Below are 17,271 nucleotides of genomic sequence, written 5' to 3'. Positions count from 1 at the left end.
TCTGTAGGTTTCCTACCTAATCCTTATGAGGTATTCTAAAATAAGATGTGGTTGCAGATCAACAGAGGTCTGTACTTCAGGGATAATGACAAACACTGACACAAAAATGTAGCTGTTGGGGAAAAGGGCTTGTTTTGAGTAATATGGCAGCTTGCATTTCTCTTTCATGACAGTACTCAGCAATTAATAGAAACAGGTGTTTCTAGGATAGAAACAATAGTTTCCTTACTCTGGACTGTGCATAAAATATTTCTGAGTCCCCTAGTATTTGTAAAAGTAGGTTCTCTTAGTGAAAATAATTTCAAGATAAAATGTGACAGATTTTAAAGATGCATTGTTAATGTGGCTTGTAGTGTCATTTCTTGTTTTCAAGAAAGCCGCAATGCTGTTTCTCATGAAAGCAGTAGAATGTAAAAGCAAGATTACATCAACCACAAGCTAAAACATGGCATCATTATTTTAACAGTAGCCTGCCAAGTTACTTGGTTTTAATCTGCTCTTAAACACAACAGAGAGGATTGTCACAGTACCTGCTGACTACATAGTATGTGATCTTCTATTTTTAAAATGGAGATAAGATATTTAAGATCTGCATTAATATTTGATGACAGCTAAGAGACCTGAACCTCCTCTCTGTTTATTGAACAGTTAGGCAGATATGTTGGGTAGAAAAGTTTGGAGATGTCAGTCAAGCAATATAAAGACCTTTCTGGGAGGGTGCAACAAGCTTGTTGCTGTATTTCATACATGAAGAGTTTTCATTTCTTAGTGAAGTATATCTGAGTCTGCATGTGGACCCTTATTTGTCAGTGTCGTAGTTTTAAGCCACTTAACTTTTTTAAGTTATCCAGCCAGGGACAGTCCAGCATTGCACATAATCCCCCTGCCCCGCACATACCAGAGGATGTGGGGTTTTTACACTGCCTTTCATGCTAGTAGCAATTCCTTCCCTGCTCCATTGCAGGATTAAATGTGCTAACCACCCATGGCATGTGCTATGTGGTGTTACTCTAGTGTTTCATGTACCTCTCTCACTCCTGCTTTGGAAGTGACAGGGAGCACTTGGGATCACATGGAGATAACAGTGCTAAATGCAGCTATTTTCCCTGCTTCTCATGTGTGGGTGCCACCACTAGGCTGATGCTATAATGTTTAGCTATGTACTAATTTCTGTACCGGCATCAGCAGCTCAGGAGGTGTGCATGGCCAAAGCCATGATACCCAGGTGTAGGTTGAACAGGCAGACATGCTCACATTTACCAGACATGCTTACAGACAGCTGAAGGTATGCTTCCAATTTTTTAACTTTCTAAACATGCCTACTCTGTATTTTCTGAGGCAGAGTGGGTTCACACTGCTTGCAGTCTGAGCAAATATCTGGGCATATGTGGTTGCCAAAATGCTGAGCTTGACAGTTTCAGTTGGCAGCACAGATTTCTGTTCACATAGATTTGTATTAGCTATTGGTACAGCAAGAGTGTCCTTTCTAGACTGCATGTTTTTACTTTAGGTAAATAGTTTACTTTGTGAAGTCCCAAGACATTGCAGTTGACCCTTTAACACGTACTTTTAAAAACCTCTGCTGTTACTTCATGTTTTGCAAAGAGCAGGCTTGTCTTATAGAATTCTAAGTAGCCATCCACAGCCTAGGGATTACACCAGAAAGTAATTGCTGACTGAAGACTGTTTGAAAAACCTTTTGCCTTTTAAATCATTTATTTAGAGAAGCAGTGAAAATGCCACAGTTGAATTTTAATACCTAGGCTACCATCGCTTTTTTTTTTTTTTTTAATGTTTAAGTTGGTTTGAATCAGAAACCTTAGATGCTGAACTTTATTGTTTTAATCAAGAGAACAAACAAAAGCCTTTTTTACACATATAAATGCTCCTAATTAAATGCTTTTGGAAAGTGGGTCAAGCTGAACAGCAACAAAGCACTCTCTTATTCCAAAATAAGACTGTTCACATATGGAATTATTCAGAAACAGCTCTTAGTACTTTAAAATTCCCAGGCAGTGTTAATCTGTCTTATCTTTCAAATGCAGGCAAGCTCTATAGTTTTCCTTCCCCATTCCTATCGTATTGCAGATTCAAAACACATTGGATGTTAAAATTTTTCATCACTTGATTAGTTTGTTACATCACTTCTGGAAGAAGAGGAGATTTGTTAGTATATATTTAATATTAGAAATGTTATTTTCACATGTAAGCAAGTAAAAGCAATCATTATTTTGATTGGGATGTACTCTTTCAGATGATTATGTTGAATTCTTTGTGATCTTTATTATTAGTAAATTCAGCTTTCTGTACATTGTGGTTTCCTTTCCTGATGTATACAATATCTCAAATAACATATCACCCACAATCCAGATTATGGTTACACTGATTCCTTCTAGTTGTCTTGCAGTTAACTAGTCAGAGCTTCTCATTTTGATGTTTTTATTCCCAGAAATATGCAGAATATCTGGTTTAACTTGATTCACAATTCATTGCCAGGAGTGGTTTGACTGTACTCAGTCATTACCTCTAGTCTTGAGATAGCTTTTCTTAATTTTCTAAGAACACAAAACACATGAAAGTATGCTGTGTCTCCAAATGGAGTTTAAAATATTACAGTACAATTCTTTCTATATAGGCATAAAACCCTAAGTATTTCAGAGAAAACCAAATTACATAATTTGAAATATAGATGTGTAAACCCTAATGCCCTAGTTATTTGAGAACTATTGCAAATATTTCCCTTATAAAGAGTCATCTGTATTATTACTTCTTTGTATCATGATGCCTTTTATTTGGTTTTATGACCAACTTGCATAATGATATTGTGTTTATTCAGGTGCTTATGAGGAATAAGGAATAAGGTTTTAGAGGTTTGGTTCTTTCTTACTGTTTATCTTCACATTCAGTTTTAAACTCTCCACTCACTTTCAGTCCTTTTCTTCACTTCTTTCTCTGTTTGGGACTTAAGTAGTACAGGGCCAGTGGTGGTGAGGTTCATCTAATGAGATTCAAAGGAAAAGAAAATATTATTTTGGGAGAATATTAATTTGTGTTAGTAGATTTGAAAGGTGAGAATTATAAAGTAGAATGTGATAGCTGAGTACAAAATATTTTTTATTATCTGGATATATTTGAACTATTTAGCTTCCCTTTTGTTTAGAGGAGGAATCTTGTCTAAATGAGTTGCTCAAACACATGGAATTAGTCAGCTGCATAAACCTGATAAGTTTCTTTTCTTTAGCACTAGCTATTCTGACTGCTGAATTTTTATTTCAATACTTTTGTCTTTATGGTTTATTTAATATAGCAGAAGAATCTGTAAGGGTTTGTGTTTTGTCACATGTGTATATTTTCAATGTAAATTTACATTTGTGCAAATTCAAGTGTAATGATCTGTCAGTGCAGTTATGTTAACAACTTTGTACTAGTAGGGCAATTACAATAAGAAATCTGCACATCTTCAGACTCTTTTAAGGGCTGTTTTCCCAAGCAAATTTAGGTCCACAGTGCTGGCCCCCACAGTCTCTTGCACTGTGAAATATAACATGTATTGAATGTATGTACCTGGCTAAAAAGTGCATTTCATAGGTAGAAAAGTCCTTCTGTTTTGTATTAAAGGAGGGGGTTGTTACATATCCTTGTGTATAAATAAAATTTACAATTAAAAAAAAAAATAAGTTTTAGATTAATATCTTTTGTAGGAATTTGGTCCCAGAATGAGATGCATCCATTTCCAGTTGTGGGGAGTCCAGTATCTCAAGAGTAGAGTCAAGAAAGTCTGAACTGAATGTTGCATTGAACAAGCCAGGCATCAACACCTCTTTGTCTTACTTTGATTTTTGAGTTAGGCATCTCAACCAACTGGGATCCAAAACCTCTGCTTATGATACATGGCTACTTAAATCCGGTTTCATGTTTTATTTTAAAGAGGAAATACTTTTTACATATATAGTTTGCTTGCAAATTGAACTGGATATTTGGGCTTTTTTCTTCTCTCAACTTGGGGAAATTCAAGCCCCCAAAGACTTGCAAAGCCACAAATGGCAGCTTAGTGTGGATGCTGAATGATGCACCAGTGTTCTTCAGGGAACTTCACCAGAGCAGCAGAGAATTCAGACTTCATGGAGCCAAAGAATGAGCCCCACCCCTGCCCCAAATCAGACTCTGTAATCCTATGAATATTTTCTGGAGTGTTTAGTCTTAAGGAGGTCACAAGCACAATGCTAAAATGCTCGCTGAACTCTTAATCTTGTGGCTGATTTAGAAAAGGGAGTGTCCAGATTCTGGATTCTAAGCTCAGGCTGTTCAAAGTGAGCCAGTTATGAACATGACTATTTCTGCTACTGGACAACAGGAGAATATGTGGGGTTTAATTCAGTTTCTGGATGCAGACGCATCACTCCTGGCTAAATGCTCTGTTTGATGCTTGTCTTTTTTTTGGTATTCATTAGAAATAAATTATCAATATATAGGATTGATAAATGCATATTATATTTATGAACCTCTGTGTGTGTTTACATGTTTGCATATAGTGCACATGCATGCATGTTTACTGTAAGGTGATGCAAAACACTGCTTTTAAGCAGCTCTTTTCTTGCTGAAATCCTTGTAGTTAATTCAGCCACAGTGGTGGGTGTTCGTTCACATGGAGGAGGTTAAAAAAAGCACAGCAGAAAAGCACTGAATAATGTGGGTTTGGACAGCATTTGTCTGTGGGACTTGTATGGTGCCTTGACATATATCCAAGCTGCTTCCTACCAGTTGCACAGTAGATGCCCCCGTGATAGGCTTTGGATTGACTGTAGCCCAGATGTTCATTTTCTCATATATCATTAGTATATGTTTCATTGAAATATTCCTTTTCTTTGGAAACAGTTCAGAGAATCTCATACCTGAATGTCCATTTAAAGGAGCATCTTTTCTGACTGTTGCATGTGGTTATCTTTTGTATGTGAGCTTATTTTTCAAGCTGTGCTAGCTTTCGCATTCTTATGTAAAAGGTTCATTAGCACTTTAAAAATTCACGTTTAACATCATAATTAAAATACATAGATACATTTTATCAATTAGTATAAAATAGCAGTTTTAAAATCAGAACAGATACTGTAGGTATTACCAGGTATGGGGGTATTTCTCCTCTCTCCAAAAGTATCTATCATTGCTGAGGATGAAAACAAATGTCTCTTTCCCTTCTCAAGGAGTTGTACAGTACACAGAATTTTTGTGGAAATAAACAGAATGAGAACAAACAAAAGATGCTTTTTTACTTCATCTAATCCTTGCTTACAGGAGTAAATTTTGTAATGAAATACTTTTCAATACATTGAGGTAAAGAGAAAGAATTTGTAATTTCACTTAGTTGATGTTGTAGCCTCTTGTTCACAGAGCGAGTGCAGAATCACATTCCCTTTTTTATGACCTTTATAAATACCACTGTGTCCTTGGAGTATAGAAATATGTGGGAATGCCCACTCAGTTAATTACATTTTGCTCAGTTAATATAAGCATCTTGGTCTCCCAATTCTTAAATTCCTTTTTAAGAATGAAAATATTTTTCTCAAAATGGCACAATTTTTGTACAAATAGGTGTTCATATATGAAACCAAAATTCCAGAACACACTTCCCTTCATATTTATAAATTTTAAATACTGAGATTGGAAGGCAATAAACATATTTCTATGTGAAAATACAAGAAAGTCTTTGAGGAGTAGTACTAGCTGGCTTATCTTCTGAGAACCTTCCAGTAAATTGCTCCTAGCTGTTAGATCACTTTTGACTCCATAATTTTCTAGGACTTTGAGATTATGCACTTTCAGTGTTCCAAATTTTATATTACGTAGATATCACTTCTGTATCTTTTTATAGAGATGTGATAAAAAATCACAATGCATAATCTTTGCTTCACTTGTTCTTACTTTATGTTTTACTTCTTCCAAGTATGCATAACATTTAGATTAATTGTTGTCACTAATTTTATGTTACCTACAAAGAAACTTACCCATTTATTTAAATATGGATATATTTTAATTTTAAACCTATAAGCATATTCAGTTAATGTCTGAGTCCCTTGGGTAAGTCCTGTAATTACATCTACATTATTTTAGTGAACTTTAATACTTTTTCTCATCTCATCTCATAATTGGTGGCCAGTGAAAACTTTGATTTGTTTAAATCAAAATTAGGAGGCTGTTGATCTGTAGCCAAGGAATGGCTGGGTTCTAGATGGTGTCTGTTAACTTTAGGGCAGGACTTGATTTTTTTGTTACTTATTGGGTTTAGAGAAGAATGTATGAAAGGAATAACAAGAATCTATATATGACTAACCAAAATGAGTTTAGCTCACAGTCATCTGAGAAAGCAAAAGCTGGCTGGCATTCCCAGTTCTCCTTTTCTTTCCATTTAGAATGAGTTTTCTGCTTTGGTCTGAAGAAAATCTTGGAGGAGAATAGCATAAGAAATGAGTCAGTGTTACTGCCTGTCCTGATCCTTTAGCAGAGTCTATCTGGCACTTCTCTTTGTGATGATAAATCTGGTAGATTCACACACAGGCAGTCATGGCAGTGTAATGCCTTTTAGTTAAAATTACACCAGCAGTTACCCAGCTTTCAATCCGTTGGTGTGTTTATGATGTGTTGGTAGACCATATGCTAGGGGGTCAACTGGAAGTGATAAATGCAGACTATTCACTACACTTACTGCAAAGATATATTAATAATAAATGCATTTTTTGCACCTGTTTTCGAGATGAACATTTCAAATTCCATGCTCTTTTCCCCTTTCTTTTCATAGTGTAAATTAAAACAGTGATAAGAAAAATGCAAAATGAAAGAAACAGCTTTTTAAAATTACAGTTAGTAAATGATTGCTGGACTAAATGTTCACAATATTCAAGAATATGTGAGCTAGATCCTGAAATATTTTGAAATGTCCTATTTCTGTCTTTTTAGGAAGGAGTGAGAGCAAAGGTTGCCTGAAATAAGTTTTTTTTTTAACTGGTATACTTAGAAGGAAAAGTAGCAGCTTAGTGCATTTGTTGTCTGCAAAAGATTGCTGTTTATTAGTTTTAGCTGAACATAGATGTGAGCTTCACCTGGCATGTACTGCTTTAAGTGACATTGTGCATATCAGATGAAAGCCATGGTGCTGCACATTAATCAGATAAAACTATTCAAACAAGAGGGTGGCCTGAAGGATCAATACTTGGTTTCTATGTGAAACTCAAGGTAGCAAGCCCTTTGCTGAGGTGAATGGGTTTAGATAGCCCAAAAAGATGATATTCCTGAGGAATCTCACAGATGTGTGGTGCAAGTCTGGGATGGGAATATGTTACCTACTGCCAGTGGCCAAAACCCAGGCACTGGGGCAGACTAAGCTGCTTTCTCATCTCATTGTCATGGAGGAAACTAGAATTCTCTGGGCATTGACTTTGGCCTGACTTCTTGGCAATTTTGTGTGTCCATGCCAGTCAGGCTCTTAAAATTGAGGATTGATCAAGACTGAACATGATCACTGGTCAGAGCATCCTTCTTTCTCCCTGTTTCATTTACAGACCTTCCTTCCACTGTGGCTGATCTTTTCAAAGGACTGTTGGCTGTGGAAGAAAAGGCTGTATTTAAGGATTTATTCAAATCTAGAGATTAGTTTTCTGAAAGGTTTTGAGGTTAAATGTGTGATTTCAAAGGAAATAATTAATCATTTTCTTTCAGAATATTTATTTTCTGTATAATCTGACCAAATGGATTGGTTGTGTTCCATATGCAGTTTACTAAAGCAAATAGCAGCACTCAAACAGATTTCAGTGAACCATATTAAGGTGCAATCTAGCTGATGACATCAAAACCTTATTAATTGTGGTTTTTAAATGGAAGTTGTACATGGATTTCTTTAGTGACTTTATGCTACTTTCCTTTCCTTTAATCCCCCATCAATCATAAAAAACCTTTGATACAGCCTTAAAAACATAGCTGTAATGCACAGTAACCAGTATTGGTCCCTACATTTCTGTTCTTTAATGCTAAGTACTTATTTGCACAGTACCAAATACCTCACTTTCACTGGCATTCAGGAATAACATGGCAAAAGGTTGAAGAATTATGTAAAGCACAGGGTATTTGTTCTCACTAGAAAGTCAGAAAAAATAACCTGTTATTACTGATTTCTGGAATTTCAAAGAGCATAGGGCATCTGTCTATTTGACATTTAATTTTTCTTCAGACTGTAGAAATATGTATTTAAGGAGCCTTCTGTGGTTGTACGATCAAGTACTGCTAAAACAAATGAAAACTTTTACAGAAAGGACCACCTTAAATATCATTTCTGTCTTGACTTGCATTCTTGCCAGCAGTTTTAACAAGCAGGGGAAAAGGAACTTTGTCATTTCTCAGAAAATTAACAAATGGGCACTGGAGCACCAGATATACGAGATCAGGGAGAAGCTGCAATACTGGGGAATGTTGCAACAGGAGTGAGAAGGGGACAGCAATAAGGACCTCTCTGTGAAACTTTATGCCAGCTAAATTTTGGGTACATTAAGTGAGTTATTTATGTATTTTAGTAATCCAAACCTGAGAATCATTTTAGTAAAGAATGGTATTGAAGAGCAATAGATCAGTAATAAAATACTGACTAGGGTCAGTGGCAGTAGCAGATCAGATACACAAAAGTGTGGTACAGTGTCAGTGCATTTCAGTGACTTTCATGACAGTTGTTGGCGTAAAAGAGTGTTAGTAGTAACAATTAATTGTAATTTCTTTTTTTCCTTTTAAAAAAGTGTATTCAATTTGCTTGTTCTCATGGAAAAATCAGTTGTTTTTTTAACAAGAATTGTTCTAGTCTATGTACAACACTCAGCATTTCAGAAAGAAAATTTTAACATAACATTATCAAAAATTTATGCTTACAGAAAAAAAAAATCACTGTGCTGTGTGCATGATGCACACATTTTTTTTTTATTATTTTTATTATTTATTTACATTTTATTTTAAATGTAAAAATTAGTCATGTTTGAATGGAGAACAAGGGAAGGATGTTCAAGAACAGATCTCTAACTTCTTTTTCCTGGTTGCAGGGTTTTCCAGTTCTTCAAAATAATAATTTAGAAACACTAAATGTAATCAGGAAAATAAAATATTCAACATTTGGAAAAAAAAATGAATGTCCTCTAAAAAAAGACAAACAGCATAGTGATAATTCGTTGGAAATTAAGATTTAGCAATGTAGATGTCAGAACATAGTCATTAGACCCTTGCCACTGCCACATCTTACTCTTGTTTAATTTTTATGCTCATAGGAAAACTGCCCATCATTATTTTGCTATAGTAAATAATTTGAAAGTGAGAGGAATCTTTTATATTCTCCTTAAAACTTTTCTGGTGACCTCACACTTAGGTTAACTCTCAGTAAACCATCATTGGACAATAATAGCTGTCTGTAGCTACTGACCACTTCATAGAATTGAGAGATCATATACTAGGAATAGAACTCTTTTCAAGCCTTATTATCTCAGCTGTTCAGTTTGCCTTATTTCAGAAAGAAAAAGTATGTAAATACCAAAAGTTATCCCTTGACTTTTTTTTACAGTTTATTGCACACATGGCATTTAATAATTTGTATTAAGATAAAAGAATCAGGATTTTAAAGGGTGTTTCCCTCACAATAATGAATGTATCCTTCAGTTTCTGGTCCTCATGTTTTTATATATTCTTTAATCTTTCTTTTCCACAGAAACAGCAGGAACTACCTGAATATTGAATGAAATGACTGCTTAGGAGGTCTCAGAGGCTTAGGCTTGTAAACTGAGCCTTGGGAAGACCCTGAAGTGTGAGGTGTACCCTGCCCTGGTTTTTCACAGTGTCAATTTTATGGGACTTATTGACAGGTCTCGTATGTCGAAGGGAACAAATTTTTGTACTGGCAAGCCAGTATTAAAGTCCCTCTCTTACACATCCTCTCAGTGAGGCCAAATCACTTCAGGATTAGATGGGATACCTTGGGACATAGACACCGTAGGTGGTCACATCCACTCTGCAAAGAAGGGTGCCATGATATGTTTGTGGTTTGCACCCACAGGTGCTGTATGGCTTGTTCTAAATGTGGCTCTGAATGCATTCCTGAGGGTAACAGCTTGTACAGTTTGCAGATTTGGTCTTGAGCCTTGCCCTCAGGTTGCATTTAAAATAGAAGGCAGGCTCATTGGTGGCTGGCATCCCAGCCTTTCCTGAAAGGTACAGCGCATTCTGGAAATGGAACTCACAGGAGTAGTGGTTTGTGGTGAGTAGGAGCAAGATTCTCTCTCTAGAAGGCAGTGTTGTAAAACACATATTAATGGTGAGAGTTCCCTGGAGGATTTTAATGGGGTTTTAAAAAACATAGCTAAAATATGCACTCCTGTTTTATAATGCAAATGCCAACTCATTATCGTCTTTTTTTCTTCATCTTTTTTTTTGTTTTGTTTTGTTTCTTTTTGGGTTTTTTTTGTATAATGTATGTTTCTAGGAATATTCTTAAGCTGTTGAAAGAAAATAAAATACATTAAACTTAATTTAGGCTCTTAATTTAAGCTTTTTCTCCAGAAAAAATAAATTGGAAGTGTTTTCAGAAAGATATAATTGAAAAATAGTTTGAATTATACAATGCATTGCAAACCAAGTATCAGAAAGAAATAGGAGCATAGTCTGCATTGTCAAACACAGTAGGAAAATGTTTGCATATTGGCAAGTCCAACAGAACATTTATTTATCCCTTTTTTATCTTCTAAATGGGGATTGTGATTCTGATTTGGTAGGTGCTTGCAAAACAAAACTTACAGTGATATACTGTCTTCTGCACTCTATATATGTGTATGTGTGTTTTTATACACAGGCTTGTGAACAGCTTAGGTTCTGAGAGCAGAAATACTTTTACATTGAAATGCAGATCAGCTTTTCCTCCTCACCCACTTTTTACATAATTTGCACCACAAGCATCATCTAAAAAAAGCTAGGTTCCTTCTGATCAGCTGAACAGTATTCAGGAGCATTAAGAAGGCTGAAATTGCCTCTGCTTAAAATGAATGCATTTTCATTTCTCTTAGTCTTTATCTGCTGTGAGGAGAGGGACTTTCCAAGATTCAAAACCATAATTTCTATTTGGGGAGGCCAATAGTTCTGTTTGCTGGTTTTGCTTCAACCAATTTGTTTTGGTTAATCTGAACAGCCATCCTTGATAAAGGATGGCAGCTTGCCATTCCTTACCTGGAAAAATTTTATCCCTCTGTTTCAATTCCAAAATATCCTTCAGTTTCTCTGCCTCCCAACGAAATGTATGCCAATATCTTTTGGGGCTTAGTCATTTTTAATAATGCTTTGGCTGTTTAGGCCTCATGTGGCTAGGGTTATAATTCTATATCCAGTCATATGTGCCTGAAACAGCTGAAAATTTTGCTCCTCTGCTGTAACTTCTGTCAGAAATGTACTTTCTATGTCTCACCAAAATTTCGAGAGATATCCAAACAGAACAAATAGCAGGCATTGAGCTAGCAAAGGAATGAAAATGTGATCAGACTCACTTTTGTTAATGAATATAATATTTAAAATATTTAAGATGGATCCTATCCAGCTCTGGAGGTTTCAATGGACTTGATGGTCCCTACCCTCATCTTGGAAGTTAGAATGCTTGTAGACTGATGGAGCCAGTGTAAAAAGGCCGGGGTCCTCCTTGAATCCTCTGTTTCTTCTTTGTTCCCACATTTGTGCTTATGTATTTTGTTAGTTTTGGCTAAAAGATGACTTATTATGGATGGATGAAAGAGGTCTGTCAGTGGTTCTGACTACTCCAGAACTGCTTAATAGATTATTGTCATCCTGACATCCATGGATTGCCAGGACTGCTTTGAAGATGATCAGTAAGAACTGTGGTTATTGCATGTTTTAACAGAAGGATTCTTGGGTTTAAGTACAAGAGGACTTAGTTCTTCTTGATACTGGTTGGTTAAACGTACTTGTGGAAAGATGAGAGCACCAGGAGCTCTGTATTCATTTAGGTACTACATAGATGTGATCTGTGTACATAGGAGATTATGCTTACATGAAACTGAAAAATATATGTTAATGTTTGTTTCATTGCTTGAATATTTTTGATTGTTTGGGGTTTTTCTCTTTTTAAAGTTTTTTTTGTTGAGAATATTTGGGAGGTTTGCCTAAAATGTTGTCTGTCTTGTTTTGATCCTGAGCTATGTGGAAGATACGGCTCACTCTTAGAAATGCTTTCTCAGTGTTTAGATGGCTGTCTTCACTTATGCCCTGTAGTATTCATTTTTAATTCATTTATGTTGTAGAATATGGGTCATGTTCTTTTTTTTGCTCTGGGTTAGGCTGACAACATCGCCTCAAGTGAGGCAACTACTTAGCTGAAAGGAATTTCATTGAATATAGAAGTTAAAAATTGTTACAGTTATTTTAAAAACTTGTATACTGTCCTGATTTTTTATTTCTGCTACTGGAAGATAATTCTTTAAACAGTAGATAATCTAATTATTGTTAATAACAGAGTAGTAATAGAAAAGAATAAAAATTACCACCTACCTACCAATCTTATGCATTTAGGTTTTGAATATTACATAGCTTAAAGACAATTCTAATTTTGTGAGAAACTGTGCTTTACAAATATGTTAAATATATTACACTTGTTCTTCTGAGATAAGATGACTTATCCCTGTAAAAAAATGAAATATTCATAGGATTTTCCAGTCTGATATTCTTACTTTTGGGAAAACAAACATAAAATTTCTTGAATCAAATAGTAGTTTGAATGCGAAGTAGTAGACATTTTTGTGAAGAACTTCTGCCACTGGTGAAATTACTGGTTATATGGAAAGTATGTCATATGAACTAGAACATTGAAAAAGTGCAGATTAATAGCAGCGTGTGGTGAATCCAGTGGTAACTGGATTCTTTGCTCATGTGTAAGTATTAGTCTTTATAATTTAAAGAAGAATAATAAAAAAGTCATCTGAGCCTTATGTTTTATTTCATCAATGTGGTGAGGAGAAACTCACATGCTTCAACATCCTTCATATTCATATCAAATGTTAGGAACCATTGCTATCACAAAAGCTGTCTGTAATGTTACTCATTTTCAGTGACTGCAGGTATCACCAGAGATGGTGTGCAAAATTAGGTCTTTTAATGGAAAGTAATTGTGGATTTGGTTTCTTCTGGTTTATTTTTATTTTCTGGATGCAGAAAGAATTACTTTCAAAAGCAAATTGACTGCAGTCATGAAAGGCTGGTTTTCAAGTGCACATGGAGGATTTCTCAGTAAAACTGTTGTTTTCCTGGATCTCCTGGACAGGAGGTTTTGTTATGGTTTAACCCCAGACAGCAACTAATTCCCACACAGCTGCTCTCTCTCTGTTCGCTCTCACCCATGGTGGGATGGGGAGCAGAAGCAGAAAAAAGTAAAAGCTTTGGGTTGAGATAGGAACAGTTTAGTAATGGAAATAAAGTTGTTGTTGTTGTTGTTGATGATGAGGATGATGATGATGATAGGACAAAAAAGGAATAATAAAACCCACTGACAAATGGGTTGTCAGCCTGTCCCCAAGCAGTTATTGGTGCCCCCAGCTAACTCCCCCTGCTTCATACACAGGGCACAACATTCTACACTGTAATATCCCTTTGGCCAGTTCAGGTCAGCTGTCCTGGCTGCACTCCCTCCCAGCTTCTTACCTGCTCACTGGCAGAGTGTAGGAAACTGAAAAGCCCTTGACTTAGAGTGAACACTGCTCAGCAACAGCTAAAACATCAGTGTGTTACCAACATTGTTCTCATCCCAAATCCAAAACACAGCACTGTACCAGCTACCGAGAAGAAAATGGAGCTCTATTCCAGGACAGTGTGCAGATTTTCTAGCCTGTAATCCCACAATTTTTATGTACACCTGCATTCCTTCATTATTAGCCAAAACCCTAACCCAAATGGTGGATCTGTGAGATCATGTTTTGCTTATGTGTATATATGTGTGTTACCTGCCCATTACAACATTAACTTTAGAAGCTGTTGCCAAGTTTCTGGTAAACTAATCAGATGTAGAAATCTTGAAATATTAAATATCTACATGTTGGCAGAAATACACATCCAGATAAAGAGGGAGATATTTTATTAATTCCCACAATGAAACAAAAATTGCAGTATAAGCTTAAGAGCCACAGGGCATCAGGGAGTCTTGCTGTTATGAATGGCTGACCATGGGTCAGTCTTCAGTACGAGTTCATTGGACACCAGAGAGCTGCTTCTCATCCACATCATGTACATTCCTTGTTGTTTAACAGAACAGTTTGTGCTGACAGCTAATTGCAGCAAAAACTGGGATATTCACATAGATTTACCCTCCAAAGATGCTTTGATAGCCAAGAGCATGTGAGCACCCCAATAGTGTTTGATTCCTTTAAATTAAAGGCACCACAAGACAAAATAAGTAGAAAACTGGGTGGTTTTTGTTTTGGTGAGTGGAAGAATACTTAAACAAAATGTATGTCTTTTCATGTGTTTTTATTGACATACTTTGGAGGAATAAACTCAGTTTTCCAACGCCATACAGGCTGTGATAATTTATTGTTGTTTCTCACAGTGTATGCCAAACTTTCACTCTTAGGTATTTTATCATTTATTTACTTTCAAGTCAATAATAACTGTGTTGAATAATGTTATGACTAGTACTAATCCTTGTAGGACTGCCTTCAATTCTGTTTTATCTTTAATCACTAACTGATGTTGCATCTCGTTAGTATTTTATTACCTTAGAAAATCCTTAATTTATTACATCCCCCAGGTGACCTTCATCACCTTCAATTGTCGTACACACCGTGTTGAGAAAGGAGGACTAGTAACCTGGAGTGAAGGTGGCCGGCTCTACTCCTTTTGAAGTCGGTGGCAAATCCCCACCACACCCAGAGCCATAATCCCAGTTTGTTTCTCAGCATCTTAGGCTAGGGCTGCTGTGCCGCTCCTCCAGCTGCCGGAGCAGCTTTCTTCCTTCCTTAGTCTTTTAACTTCATTTTTCCTTATGGGTGGAAAGAAAGAGAGCCCATATATTAACTATAAATACTAATATATATATATATATATATATATATACACATATACACACTTAATACGTCCCTAACTATATTTTCTCTCGTTTCTCAGCACACGGCTGTGGAGCGGAGGGAGGCAGTGGTGGCCGGGGCACTCAGTCCCGCTGGCCGGTGCCGTATTTAAGGTGGCCAGACGGGTGCTTGTATTTTCTAGCGCCCATCCCTCCCGTAGCATCAGGACGGGAAAGGGAAGATGTGTCTTTCAGCAAACTGGATGTCAGGGAGGCAGGCTCAGGATGCCGGTGATGCCCGGCCCCGCGGGCTGGGGCTGGCGCTGGGGTTTGGGCTGGGATTGGGGCTGGGATTGGGGCTGGGGCCGGTGCTGGGCGGGGGCTGGCGGGGCCGTGCCGGGGGTGGGGCGGGGCGGGGCCGCCGCTCGGTCCCCGTCTCCCGCTCGCCTCCCGGGAGGAATAAGCAGTTTTTGCACGGAGCGCCGCCCGACTTGCAGGTTTTGCTTAAGGTGCAAGCAGAGAGGACGAGGGAGAGGCTGAGGCGGCCGGTGCCATGGGCCAGCTCTGCTGCTTTCCCTTCTCCAGAGGGGAGGAGAAGATCAGTAAGTGCGCGGCTGTGCGCGGCGCTGGCTGCCGCCGCCGCGGGGAGGGAGCTGCGGGAGCATTCCTGCGGGGTTTTGCCTTTTGGAAAATTAACTGATTGCTTTTTAGAGAAGGGGTTGAGACAAATGAAGCAATATTTCCACTAAGCAGATGAAGATTTCTTTGTAATAGAGATAAGTAATCAGGTCTAATTTTATGAGCATTCTCTCGGTCCATTTCTGCAAGCAAATGTAGCTGAAGTGAGTATTTTGATTTTCCTTTTTGGCAAGTGCAGTTTAGAGTGAAAGATGAGAAGGTTTTGATGTTGTAAGCATGTGCATGTTAATGGCAAAGCTCTCTAGCAACAGATAGAAAGAATGAAGATTTTGTTGATGTCAGTGTTGACAGATGACAAAGGATTTCCATTTGGGTGTTGGTTGGATGTGTAGTTTTAAGGTGACCAAGTGAGGGAACACTCACACTTTATGTATGGATCTGGTAGCATCTGGTTTTGCTTTCAGTTGAGTAAATATAATTTGAATCAGAGGGAGCAGTTCTGATCTCTTTATCCTTTGGTGTACTCAATCCAACTAGCTAATTTGACTGGAATGTTGTTTCTGTTAAATTCTGTGCTGAAAATGATGTTTGTCCTAAATTTGGTTACACAATAAAATATTTACTCTCAACTTCTTGCTCAGTGAAATACTTTCAACCTTTCTTCTAGAGGATGCAGCCAAATTTCTGTCACATTGTGTCTGAAATCAGTTTGAACTAAATTCACGTAATTCATTAGCTGTACACTAGAAAATGCAGTTTTCTAATCTGGTTGATATTCCATTCTTGTTTCTCAGGAAGCTGTCTAGGCATAAATAAAGTAAGAGTTTATACCATCAATTAAACAATAAATGTGTATAGCAATAGTGTAAGATTATAGAAAACAGCCTCAAGAAGATGAGTTGGCAGTTGTTTTAAAATGTTTTTCCTTCCTAGGTCATGCTATGAAAGTAAATGTTACAAATTTTTCACTGGGGAAATGACAAGGAACAGTTTATATTTCAAAATTATTTTTTCATCTAGCCAGTACAGAATGTCTTTATATGAAGAGCAAGTAAGTAGTGTATCTCACTTCTAATATATGAATTGGTGAAAACAGACGACAAATACAAATAGAGTTTTTAAAATTGTTCTCTTGACAGAGAGAAAGAAAAAAGCATTATATTCTGCATCCTGTTTCTCTCAATCCCCTCACTTCACTGCTTTTTAACTTTTCTTTTGACATCAGCTGTCATGCACCAGCTTTCTTTGTATGTACTCTTGTCAGTCACTGGAACATGCACTGAATATAACATTTAGGACAGCATGACCTCAAACTATGTGCAACCAAAAAAATCATTCAGGAGATGACATTATGTATGTGCGAAGTCACAAAGGCTTCTGAAAGATGTCTGCTTTTGGCATGTAGCAACTGAAAGGTGTGGCATAACCCTTTGAGAATGTGGAAAGGAAAAAATGAATAGATATAGGATGAGGGGAATCTGAAGCAAGCAGATCTGGCTATGGGTGAGGTAAGAATGTGGTGTCTGAAACAAGGAGAAAGGAGTAGATGCGGCACTGTTTAACCAGTG

At 37.0% G+C, this 17,271-nt stretch overlaps 1 protein-coding gene across 4 annotated transcripts in view; it reads left to right on the top strand.

Annotated features, from left to right (window-relative positions):
- Window positions 1–17,271, top strand: part of AKAP7 (A-kinase anchoring protein 7) — an 81,105-nt gene that overhangs the window by 39,113 nt on the left and 24,721 nt on the right. The window contains exon 8 of one of the 4 annotated variants that reach the window (XM_015622079.2): window positions 9,725–12,442. The exons of the other annotated variants lie outside the window; for them this stretch is intronic. Within the exon in view, the coding sequence (XP_015477565.1) occupies window positions 9,725–9,744 (20 nt within the window). The 3' untranslated portion in view covers window positions 9,745–12,442. Of the gene's footprint in view, window positions 1–9,724; window positions 12,443–17,271 lie in introns of those variants that run through there. 4 annotated transcript variants of the gene reach the window in all.

This window comes from Parus major, chromosome 3, assembly GCF_001522545.3.
Source record: "Parus major isolate Abel chromosome 3, Parus_major1.1, whole genome shotgun sequence".
Lineage (NCBI taxonomy): Eukaryota > Metazoa > Chordata > Aves > Passeriformes > Paridae > Parus > Parus major.
Note: the sequence above shows the minus strand (reverse complement) of the source record. Positions and strands in the feature narration are given on the sequence as shown.